This window comes from Octopus bimaculoides, chromosome 14 (genome assembly GCF_001194135.2).
Source record: "Octopus bimaculoides isolate UCB-OBI-ISO-001 chromosome 14, ASM119413v2, whole genome shotgun sequence".
In the NCBI taxonomy this organism is placed as follows: domain Eukaryota; kingdom Metazoa; phylum Mollusca; class Cephalopoda; order Octopoda; family Octopodidae; genus Octopus; species Octopus bimaculoides.
The window spans coordinates 48,274,747-48,287,106 of NC_068994.1; the positions used below are offsets into that span (position 1 = coordinate 48,274,747).

Genomic DNA, 12,360 nt, shown 5'->3' on the forward strand with positions numbered 1-12,360 from the left:
AAAAAAAAAAAAAAAAAAAAAAAAAAAAAAAAAAAAAAAAAAAAAAGAACTGAAACTCATCTTGTAATAAAACTGTTTACCCAGAGTAATTCAACTAAGGTTGACAAAGTCAGTCTGAAAATGGAACTCACAACAAACTCATTCACTGCTTTGTAATTCAGAGATCATAACACCCTAATTTAGTGGGAGAAGTGTTCATTAAAAATAATTAAAAATTATGAATCAAAGACACACACATACAAAGTAAATTGTTCAGTAAACTAACTCAACCTCAGTTTACGTCTAGTATTTACTGATTGAGTGTATGGAGAATTAAATTCAATGTAGACAGATAAAACTATATAACGAAAGGCATAGCTTGGCTCTACCAATTTACAGTAATTATGATAATTACAAGACTTATGAGAATGAAGATGATAAAGATTTCTTAGTCACAAAGCTAATTTTTGTTACAGAGTTGTTGATATAAATGCACCAACCCCACTATAACATTGGTGTAATTTTATTGGTCATCGCGGAAATAAAAGGTAAAAACAAACAAGACAAGACTTGGATTTAGTAACAAGCAGAATGACACGGAGAAATACTACACATATAATACTGTACATACTACCCAATAATTTCATATAAATAAAAGTAAGTCCAACTTTCACAATGGCGAAGGGATGTAGACAGTTGAATCAACTTTAATGTATTACTACTACAACTCTATTAAACTGAGAGAAAGAGAGAGAGACGAAAAATGAAGTAAACTACAGAGAAATTTAAATTCTGAAAGGAGAGAAATGAAACCAAATACACAAAGACAATGAATGTTGACACACCACTCTCACCTAATAATCATAAAACACTGGAACATTTGAAACTATTATATTTCACTACTTCTCTCCAAACTATATATAGTTATATTACATGACTGAATTTATATCAGTAAATGCAGTCAGTTTTAATACTGAAATAATAAAAAATGATTTGTAACATAGGCATAAGGCCACAAATATTTGGAAAGTATTGTCAATCCAACTGACTCAAATATCTATTTTATCGAGTCCAAAAGATGAAAAGCTGAATCAACCTTAGTAGGGTTTGAACTCAGAATGTAAAGTGATATAACTATACACTGTAAAGCATTCTGTCCAGTGTTTTACTAATTCTGACACTCAACCATCAGCACACAGGCATTGATATACAGTGAGAAGAATATTTGATTTAAATTACCCCAGAACTTGATTCATATTATGAAATATTCATTGATTCTGAAAGTATGAAATGCACAGTCAACTCTAATGGGATTTGAACTCATTATATATGAGAATATGATGGGTTTTATATTGGCACAAGGACAAACTTATAGAGGAGGAGCATAGTTGACTCAATTGAACCAACTATAAAATACTGTTTCTTATATTATTGACTTTAGCAAAATAAACAATAAAATTGCTTTGACAAAATCTGAATTCAAAGAGTAAAAGGAGGCAGCTAAATACAGTGAGGAATTTTGCCTGAAACTCTACCTTTCATTTTCACTCTTTCCAATTGCTGGTCTTTTGTAAATAAAAATAATTTCTGATGTAGACAGAAGGCCAGAAATTCTTTTTATGGACTCCAGAAGGATGAAGGCAAAGTTGACTTTAGCAGGATTTCAAATCAGAGTGTAAAAGAGACCATAACTAACTGCTGCAAGGTATTTTGTTTGATGTTCTGAAGATTTCTGCCAATTCACCAAATGATAATAAAAAATACTGGCTTTCATGCAACATCTCCAAAGACATAAAATACAAACAAACATACAACCACATTGTCCTACGTGATAGATACCAAATTGGTATTCTCCTTACAACCAGATAAGAAATCACCAAAAGCTTGGTGCATTATCATACATTTAACTGTAATGTTTTATGTAATGATGGTTATGATAACGGCATAAGACCATAAATTTTTTAAAAATGTATAGTCAATTGACCTCAGTACATAACTGGTACTTATTTTACCAAGAAAGATGTGACTAATACAGAAACATGAACTCAAATATTGTAAAGCAATTAGAATCAACACCATGTTAATAATGAAGATAATAACAAAAATTAAATCACTCCTTGTACTTGACTGATAAAAAGTACCAGTCAAGTACTAAGTCAATTTAATTAACCAACCACCTTCACACAAATTTCAGACCTTGTACCTAAGCTGGAAACATTTTTAATATCATTAACATTATTAAGCTGGCAGAATCGTTAGCACATTGGATGAAATGCATAGTGGTTCTTCATCTGAGTTTTAATTCCACTGAGGGTGATTTTGGTTTTCATTTTTGGTGGGGTTGATGAAATAAGTACCAGTTGAGTACTGGGACTGATCTCACCAAAATTGCTGGCCTTGAGCCAAAATTTGAAACCACTAATTATCATTAAAATTGCAAAAAAAAAAAAAGGTTAACTGCCAGGCTTAACAGCTTGCTGTATTTAATCACTTTCATTTATGTTTTGAGTTCTCAGGGATCAATAAGTACCAGTCATATACTGAAGTCAATTAAATCAACTATGTTACTCATCCAAAATTTGTGGCCTTATTGTTATTTAACAATAATAAATTAAAATACTAATATTCTGAAAATATAAAAGATATAAAATGAAAGTATTTTTTGTTTTTTATTTTTTTGCAAGTGTGGCATATATTAATACTTCCTTTCAAATATAAAATCTGTTTTAAATAGTTTTATATTTAAACCAACATTAGCTTATAATGTGTAGAAGGGGATTACTGAATTACAAAGAAGTATTACACTTAATGAATGAATGTTAGTGCATTTCTTCAGTAATTAGTGGTTAAATTAGGTTCCAAACAGTTTGACGTTAAATTGCTTCACTTTCACAGACCATGAAAAACAAATCATTCAAAAGTTATCCTTTTTCCTATGGATATTACTATGAGATGCTGAGTAATAAGTAATAAATTAATATACTACTTATTAGTAGAAAATGATAACTTAAATGTAATCAGAGATGACAAATTCAATTATTTTCACTGTTTCAAATTTCAAAATGATAAAACTATCATAGCCATCTTTCTTAATTTGAATTATGAATGAAAAATTTTTTTAAATCAACTGAAAAACAAAAAAAAAACTTAAAAACTGAAATCAAAATTTCAACTCAAATCAAAATTCACTTCTTTTTTTAATCAATAATTTTGTTTTTATGTTAAAATGAATTTCAATTTTAACATTTTAAAATATTTTTAATTCTATTTATTCTTCCCTTTCATTGGCTCATTTATTTAAACATTTTAGTATCATTCATTTGAAATTTTAAACTGAAAACAAAAAAAAAAAAAACTTTTTAAGACCCTAGGTATCAGTCTTGTTGAAAATCTTTTTTCTTTCTCTTATTCTACATAACCAATAATAGACAAATGCCAGAAGAGGTAAAAAGATAAGGAATTGGATGGCTGGATAGATTAGCATTGTTTCACACCCACTTTTAGATGAGCAGGCGACTTCTACAGTTCATTTTGCTATGAGGGGAAAAGCTGGGTAAGTTACATGGGTTTTCAAGGAAATGTGTAAAATTGATAGGAGGATGAGCAGAAAGTGATTATATAACTATTTCATGTACTTCACAGAAATAGCAAAAAAAAAAAACAAAACAATAATAATACTGAACCTTTGAATACTTTTCTCATTAAAAGATTAACTTAAGCATGGGTTGAAAGTCTCGAAGAAAACTTAAAGGAATTTATTATCAAGCAGGGTATAGTAAGACAAAGGGAAAGATGGTGCTGCTGTGTTGGATAAGGGTTGTTAGTTTTCATGGGAGAGGTTATCAATTAGAATTCTAGACAATTTTAAATTACAGCAGTAACTGTAGTTTGCAAATATAAACAAAAGAAATTATTTGCAGCTACTGGTATAATCTATAAGCCAGTGTCTTTCAGTTTGTCTGACAACGAAATATATGGTTGGCTTCATTTATAATTAAAGTTTAAATCTTCTCACAAAAGAAAAAAAAAAAAAATCAATTACAATGTCTGTTTTCTGATTGGATAAAATGTCCAAATTTCTGGTTTTTATTAATTTTTTTTTTAATAATAAACCCCATCCCTACTTTATTATGTTTGTTGTTGTTTATATATATATATATAATTGATGGGGTTTTTTTCTCTTCTTTCCAGTTAAAAAAAAAGGTAAGGTTGTGAAATATACAATGATCCGCATCTCATAACCTCTTTGTAGTTTTTCTTGCTTTCTGCCCTTGCCTTACGTCTTGACCTCTCTTTTATCAGTGAAGAAACTCTTCATGATGAACACCTGCCCAACTGTGATGATTAAGATGACTAAAGACTGACCCACGGACCAGTACAGCACACGCTCATTGAGGTCTTCAGCAAATGATCTAGCCTGGCTCTCTCTAAGTCGGAAATGAGTTTGATAGTCCACTATGTGATTTAAATTTTCATGGTTAACCACAGCTGAGCTCTCCATCTACAAGAGAACAGACAAACACCATTTTCCAGTTGACCGCACACAAACAAAAGTTAAATAAAAATAAGCAATTGATAAATAATTGAAATAAACAAAATCAAAATAAATATAACAAAATGTAGCAAGGAATATTATTGTTGTTGCTGTGTTGTTCATGACTAACATAAGCTAATTATTCTGTTGTGCACAAATAAAAGCCATGGCTACAGTGGATTTGTACAGAGATTATGAGCCAACCAGCCAACCATTTCTTCTTAAGAGCTAATGTCTTGCTATGATTATATTTGGTGTTGATGTTCCACTACCTTAAAGCTAATTTAACAACCTTGAATTAGCTTCTTATTAGTACTATTAGTATTAAATGTGGCAAGCAGGCAGAACTGTTGCCACACCAGACAAAATGCTTAGCTGCATTTTATCTGTCTTTGTTTTGAGTTCAAATTCCACCGAGGGCAACTTTGCCTTTCATCCTTTCAGTGTTGATAAAATAAGTACCAGTCAAGAACTGGGGGTCAATGTAATTGACTAGCCCCTACCTAACCAAAATTTCAGGCACTGTGCCTATAATAGAAAGGATTATTATTATCATTGCTATTATTGTGGCCTAGTGGTTAGGGTATTAAACTCAAAATTGCAATATCGTGATTTCAATTCCTGGACTGGCCAGGGTATTGTGTTCTTGAGCAAACCTCTTCATTTCACCTTGCTCTGCATCTAATGTATGGCACACTGTGCATCTGTACAGGCAATGTCAGTTTGATGAAGGGAGTGAGCTAACAATGTCCAGCACAAACATTTGATTACTATAAACAAATTTGTGCAGCTGGTTCAGCAAGAAATTGTGGAACTCATAATGATGATTATTATTAACAGTAGTAGTTCCTCCACATTTAATTCAATAACTACATTCTACTTGGGTCAGTTTCAACCTAAGGTAAAATAAAACAATATCATATACTGGTAAGATCAACTCAATTGCATATAAAACCTTCCCCAATTAAATATCTATTTAAGATTATCGTTATTATTATTATGGTGGATTTTGTGCAAATGCCAGAAAATATTATCATTAATACAATAGCTAGGTGAGTAAGATATTGAACTATAGGCTCACAGCAATGTTTTATTCTCTGGCAACAACTTGCTTAATTACTTGTCTCAGTATTCCTCTTTTCTAATCATTGTTTCCTTTTAAATAATTACCATTATCTTTATTCTACATCTATTTCATGCTAGAATAGGTTGGATAGTTCAACAAATGCACACATTTTCATGGATAACGTTAATACAACCAAGGAGATAGAGAGCAAAGAAAGCAAGTGCTTAAATATGCATATCCAAATGTCTACGTGAAAACTAAAATGCCAGTGTGCATGCTGTTGCATATTAATAGATGCATTTGCCAATGTGCATATGTCAGTGTGCACAAATATGTAATTATACCTATTCATATTTATACAGGAATAAAAGCCATAGATTTCATACAGGAAAGATATGAGATTGAATAACAATGATGCATTCAAGGACATTAAGCACAAAGGTCTCAATGAGAAATTAAAACAGGTTTATATTAATCATTATCGCTACAAGCAAAACCAAATTTGCTATACAGGCAAGAACCACAAGTATTTGGAGTAAAAGGAAATGCAATTGTCTGATCAATCTAGTTTCAGTTGCACTAAGTGATGCATGATAAGATAAAGAATAAAACATTGAAATAAAACACTCCATATGAAACCTGCACTGCTTTCATGAACAGAGACCTTGAAAACATTCTTCAATGGTGGGGTGAGATATGACAATCTTACATTTTTTTTGACAGCACAAAGTCAATCACTGCAAGCATCAAGGAAACAAGCTTGTATCTCATCCTTTCTACTTCAAGAGAATCATTTTCTTCATGTACCATATCTAAGATAACAATAATCATGAACCTCCATGCCCTCTAGTACCCCAACACAACATAATTGGGATGGTTTTCCTGAAGCCAACAGGTAAAGCCATTAAGTATCTTCTCCCCTATCTGCTTCTTCTTTTCAGTTTCCCAGTTTCCCTTATGTCACTGAGAAGCTTTCCAATGGTTTTTGCTCATCTAAGGAGCTCATTGCTTATTACTGTCTGCATACGATACCTTCAGCTTTCTTCTAAGGGACCACATCGTTGTAACACAATTTTGCACTTGTTGATGTTCCAACACACAATAACCTCAAATGCTAAACCTGAAAATATGATCTTTCTTGGCAAGATCATCTTTCACATAACAAGATCTGCCTCCCAGCTTTCCGCTCAGGGTCAGCAACAAAGTTTAAGTAGGTCTACATCTAAGACAATTATGCTGCTACACACACAAACATATTCAACTGTATGCAACTGCATTCAACTGATTGCCTTATTCTGTTTAATTCCATTATTGCTGCAAGAAGGGCTCCTGCTTCTCAAAACTAGCTAGATGCATACCTCCTCTACTTAAATCTCTTATCTACCACCTCTTGTCATCCATACTGTGTTATATATATATATATATATCCAAACCCCACACAAATTACTTCCCAATCCTTCAATACCAAAATTCCAAATGCTCGAAATCCCTTTCTATACGTATTTTCCTTGCAGATATTAAAATACAGATGTTTAAACTGAGCATCATTCATATCAATCTCACCAACCAATTTCAGTTTGAAAATCATGGAAGCCTAAACCAAACTACAATATTTGACAGCAACATAGGTGTACATGAATAGCAGTGATGAAGTGAATACACACAAATGGCTTGTATATTGGCCAGGCCAGCCTGAGTTATGGATACATGATGAAATATGATTTTGTCATACAACTATGAAATAAAGGGGAACACATTGTGGGATAAGCAAACAATACAAAAATAGATATATTTTGTTGATACATAATAATAATTGACATGAGTAGAGAGGGTTTATTAATTTGAATGCCACTGAAGCAAGAATGGATAACTTTCCCGATAGCTAACCATGCTATGGGATTACTCTACTTTTGTTAGAGCAAGTTAACTAAGGCCTTTTGATTTATGTGCATTGCTCAGGTTGTGGTAAAAAATTACAACAGATTAATTGTACAGGTAAAATTTAAGCTCTTACCTTACTGTTTGGAGTCAGCAATGTAATTGTACAGTAAGGGAGTGCTGAACATATCTAATTCAATAAAATATCAGCTAACTGAGGGATCAGCAGTTTGTATCCAAAGAGTAACAGTGAGGTGTCCATGATCTAAACAATTTTCAGTTGATTGTGCAGAAGAAACCCAACAAGTTTCAACTGGTAGAAAGGCAATATCCAGCAACATCACCTGGTCGCCTCACTGCATTGCTGATAAAACCCCAATCATCTTGGATGCCATGCTATTGGTCCAGAAAGTAATCAGGGACAAGAGATTGGGGCTAACCATCCAGTGCAGGCCTTATTCACCATCATTTAAGCACAGTGTAAGTCAAGACTCAAACAACTTCAAACCACACACACAGCAAACCTTTCACTGTAAGAAGCAGGGTATTGCAAGAATCTGCAACAATGAAGTGCAGCCACTTCTGTAGTTTCATTGCTTAGAAGGTGTAATTATAGGCAACAACAATCACAAATCTGATTGCCTGTGTAGATGCATCCCCCATTGTTGTGATGTATAGTAGTAAAGTTTTGGTCATTTTCAGAAACAAAGAACAACATCAGCCTATAATGCAGATGTGTTAAGAAGCCAAGACAGAAAAGAACTCATTTGCTAAAGCTTAGAAGTGGTAGTAATATTACAGCTGCGATAGATGTTAGTGTTATTATTTTGATGTTATTGTTATTTGAATTACTTTTGGATTAATAATTGTTTCTTAGATTAGAGAAATGATTGCTTAAACTGTTCTTGTAACATTTATCAATATAGGAGCACAGCCTTATATTGATTCATAACTGAAACTGTTCATAGACCAAGTGTATATGGAGAAAAGATATCATGGGTTTCCATTAATGATAGGTGTATATAATTTGGAAAAACTTTTGTTTGTTCTTGTTCCTCACTACATGTATATGTACATATATATATTTCAAACTAGGAGATATGAAATACTATAGTACTTAGCAACTACTTGCATGTTAAAAAGTTTAAACATACCATCTAATGGAATAGTTTTATCTAAGATAATGTTATACAAAGATACAACAATGGCAACTCAAAGGAGCTGCACAGAGCCACTTAACTTGCAAACAATAACCTATTTAATAAACTTCACTACACACACACCAACCAAAAGAGGAAATTTCAAATTGGAAGCAAAATAAGAACCAAAAGGCCTTTGAATAAATCTAAGATTAAAGTATTAGCATAAAAGAAAACAGGGCTCCATCATCATCCAGGAAATGACCATGCTCGATATGCAGAAAAGAAGTGGGCAGGAATTCCAAATGATGTACTCAAAGTAAACTATGGATGCACAAGAAGTGTAGTGGGATCACAAGCAGTATAGGCAGGCTGACAGGAAAGATAAACTTCATATGTAACAGATATAATTAACAGTAAGAGTATACGTGAAATAAATTCCTTCAAATGCTCAAAAGGTTCCCTCTAAGTAGTTGATAGCTTTTTCTACTTAGGTGATCTAATTAGCAGTGGAGAAGAGTATTCTGAAAGCACAGCTGCCAGAGTAATAACAGTATGCAAAAAATTTGAGGAACTATTGACACTGCTAACAAAGGAATTCTCTCTCAGAGTGAAAGACAGATTGCATGATGCTTTTGTATGACATGCAATGTTGTATAGTAGCAAGACATGGGTATTAGATGCACAGAATATGCAAAGGCTGGAAAGAAATGAGGTGAGCATGCTCTGTTGGATGTGTCATATTAGTGTGCATAGACAGAGCACAAATGGGCTGAGAGAAAAAAAAAAAGATACAAGAGGAATCATAAGTAGCATGCAAAAGAGATGACCGAGTTGGTATAGACATGTGAGGCACCTTAAACACGACTGTTGGGTAAAGCCTGACAATCTAAGTAGAAGGAACCTACAGGAGAGGAAAACCAAGGAAGACACAGGAAGAAATTAGGGAAAATGCAAAGTGTATTGGTTATTTAGTGGGCTACAAATGGCAGATAGCCCAGATTACACTTTGTAGTATGCAACAAACATTAACTATCTCATTTCTTTTTCAAATGTATCAACAGCATCAACATGGCAAATTCCAATTTGACACAAAAAATAAAAAGGCACACTGTGCATGTGGCTCTAGCAATTCAGAGATCACCAGCTTCTTGAATGTAGTGTTCAAGAAAAAACTAGAAGTCTCAAAGTAAGGGACTTGGCATCAATGGCTAAGATCTATTATAAAAATGAGAGCACCAGCAGACCAATGTGAATTATTACCAAGAAGCTTAAAAGATATGTAGTGCAAAACACTAACCACTTGTCTATCCCTAGTTTCCACATTAACCACCAGATAAGGGATCAGGGGACCCTGTCAAAAGCTCTCTCCATGTCAACGAAAGCCAAGTACAGAGGTTTATCTTTGGCTAGGAATTTCTCCTACAGCTGTCTTACCAAAAACAGCATCAGTGGTGCTTCTCCTTGGCACAAACCCAAACTGCATCTCATCTAAACTAACTCTCTCCCTAATTAGTTGGGCTATGACCCTCTCCATGACTTTCATCACCTGATCCAACAATTTGTTACCTCTGTAATTATTCCTATCTAAGGTATCACCTTTACCTTTGTAGCAGTTGACTATGGTGCTGCTACCCCAGTCATTGGGTATGATTCCCTCATGAACCACCTGATTTACAATACGGGTGACTAGACCATAACCAACACCACCAGATATTTTAAGCATCTCAGCAGTGATTCCTGATGAGCTGGGGGCTTTCCCTGTCTTCACATCCTTAATTGCTTTATCTACCAAGGTACTGTCAATTTGAATAGCTGGTTGACATTTGGCAGACTCCCTTTCTCTCATTCATTCTCTTCATTTAGCAACCTTTCATAGTGATGTCTCCAAGTCTCTCTCTCCTTGCAGCCTCATTAAATGCAAGTGAGCCATCATCCATGCGGACACATTTCTCTCCTGTGACATCACTATTCTCTCTCACACACTGTCTTGCAATACAAAACACTTCAAGTCTCTGGTCCTCACAATGCAGAACATTGGCAGATTTTTTTCTTATCTGCTTCCCCTCTGGCTAAGTAAACCTGTCTCCTAGCTTCCCTTCTGGCAATCTGATAGTTCCCTGCTAACACCGCTCTTCCAGTCCTTCCATGCCTGTTTCTTTTCCCTAATGGCCCTGTCAACTACATCGTTCCACCACCACGTTACCCAGTGAGAGAAATAAACAAAAATTATTCACGCTTGTGTGTATATTTGAAATAAAAACAGATGTCACACCTAAAAGCACTAATCATTCACACGAACAAATACACTTGAAACACGCCTAAATATGTTACTGTATGCTTATATACCCGTGTATTATTGACATAAATATCAATAGAACAGGTAGAATAGAAAATAAAATAACTGGATGAGAATACTAGATGAAATTTAGAAATTGTTTAGTTGATGAAATAATGAGAAGGCTGCTAGAGATACAAATAATCTATAGATTAAGACTATAGGGAGAACAGGTGGTAGATTAAATAGATACTTGAGATTAAAATGGAAGAAAAGCCAATAGTAACAAACTAACAAGCTTTCAGAAATAAAAAGGCTTGTAGCAACAGCTGGATTTCTTTCTAATTGAACATGGTAGAACCATTTAAATAATGCAAATTTCTAGTTCGTTAAATATGTATATAGACGATGGGGGGTGGGTAATAAAAGGTACTGAACAATCCAATAATTTTTTAATCCCTTTTAAAAAAATACCATTAACCAAATTAACTTCCCAGAAACAAAAAAAAATGCTGTACTGACTTTAACTATAGAAGATTATTATTAAAATTTATTGATACTCAAAATGCTTAAAACTAATGAGCTGAATAAATAACTAAGAGGGCAGTAAGAAAAAAAAAACATGATATTTCATATAGCTTGAAAATACTGAATTTTCATCATTCTTTCTACTATAGATGCAAGGCCTGAAAAATTTCAAGGAAGACACTAGTCGATTACATTGACCCCAGCGCTCCACTTGGTATTTATTTTATCCACCCTGATAGGATGAATGGCAAAAATCAACCTCGACAGAATTTGAATTGACTGTAAAGTCAGAAGAAATGCCACTGAGCAGTTTGTTTGATGCAGAAATTATTTTGCCAGCTCAACAGCTTCACCATTCCTGTAATACCATAAAACTTATATTTTACCACAGACAACTGTACGGTCACATGAATTCAATAATTGAATGAAGCCAGGCCAGCTCCTGTCAAACCATCCAACCCATGCCAGCATGGAAAACAGACATTAAATGATGAATGAATGATTGCTTAGAGGAAAATTTCAATAAACTACAAATTCATGTACAGGATTCAGTACATGTCACATCATCTTATCCCACTTCATACCAGTGGCTCCTTTAAGATATTTCTTTGCTCCTTTTAATTATATAACATGAACCACATGCATACACATTCATTTGCTTGGAAGAAGTCACCATTGCCATTTATTACACATACCACATACTTTATCATAGTTGCTATTCAATTTCATTGCTTCCCTGATAGGCACAGACATGGCTTTGTGATGAAGAACTTTGCTTCCCAACTACATAGTTTCAGGTTCAGTCCCACTGCATGACATTTTGGGCTATCTTTTACTATAGACCCAGAGCAATCAAAGTTGTGCAAGTAGATTTGATAGATGCTGTAGGAAGCCTGTTGTGTGTGTGTGTGTGTGTGTGTGTGTGTGTGTGTGTGTGTGTGTGTGTGTGTGTGTGTGT

General features: G+C 33.8%; 1 protein-coding gene across 2 annotated transcripts in view; it reads right to left on the reverse strand.

Moving 5' to 3' along the window:
• The window catches only part of LOC106876388 (transmembrane emp24 domain-containing protein 7), a 33,674-nt gene that overhangs the window by 7,603 nt on the left and 13,711 nt on the right, over positions 1–12,360 (reverse strand). The window contains exon 3 of one of the 2 annotated variants that reach the window (XM_014924905.2): positions 1,553–4,480. The exons of the other annotated variant lie outside the window; for it this stretch is intronic. Within the exon in view, the coding sequence (XP_014780391.1) occupies positions 4,256–4,480 (225 nt within the window). The 3' untranslated portion in view covers positions 1,553–4,255. Of the gene's footprint in view, positions 1–1,552; positions 4,481–12,360 lie in introns of those variants that run through there. 2 annotated transcript variants of the gene reach the window in all.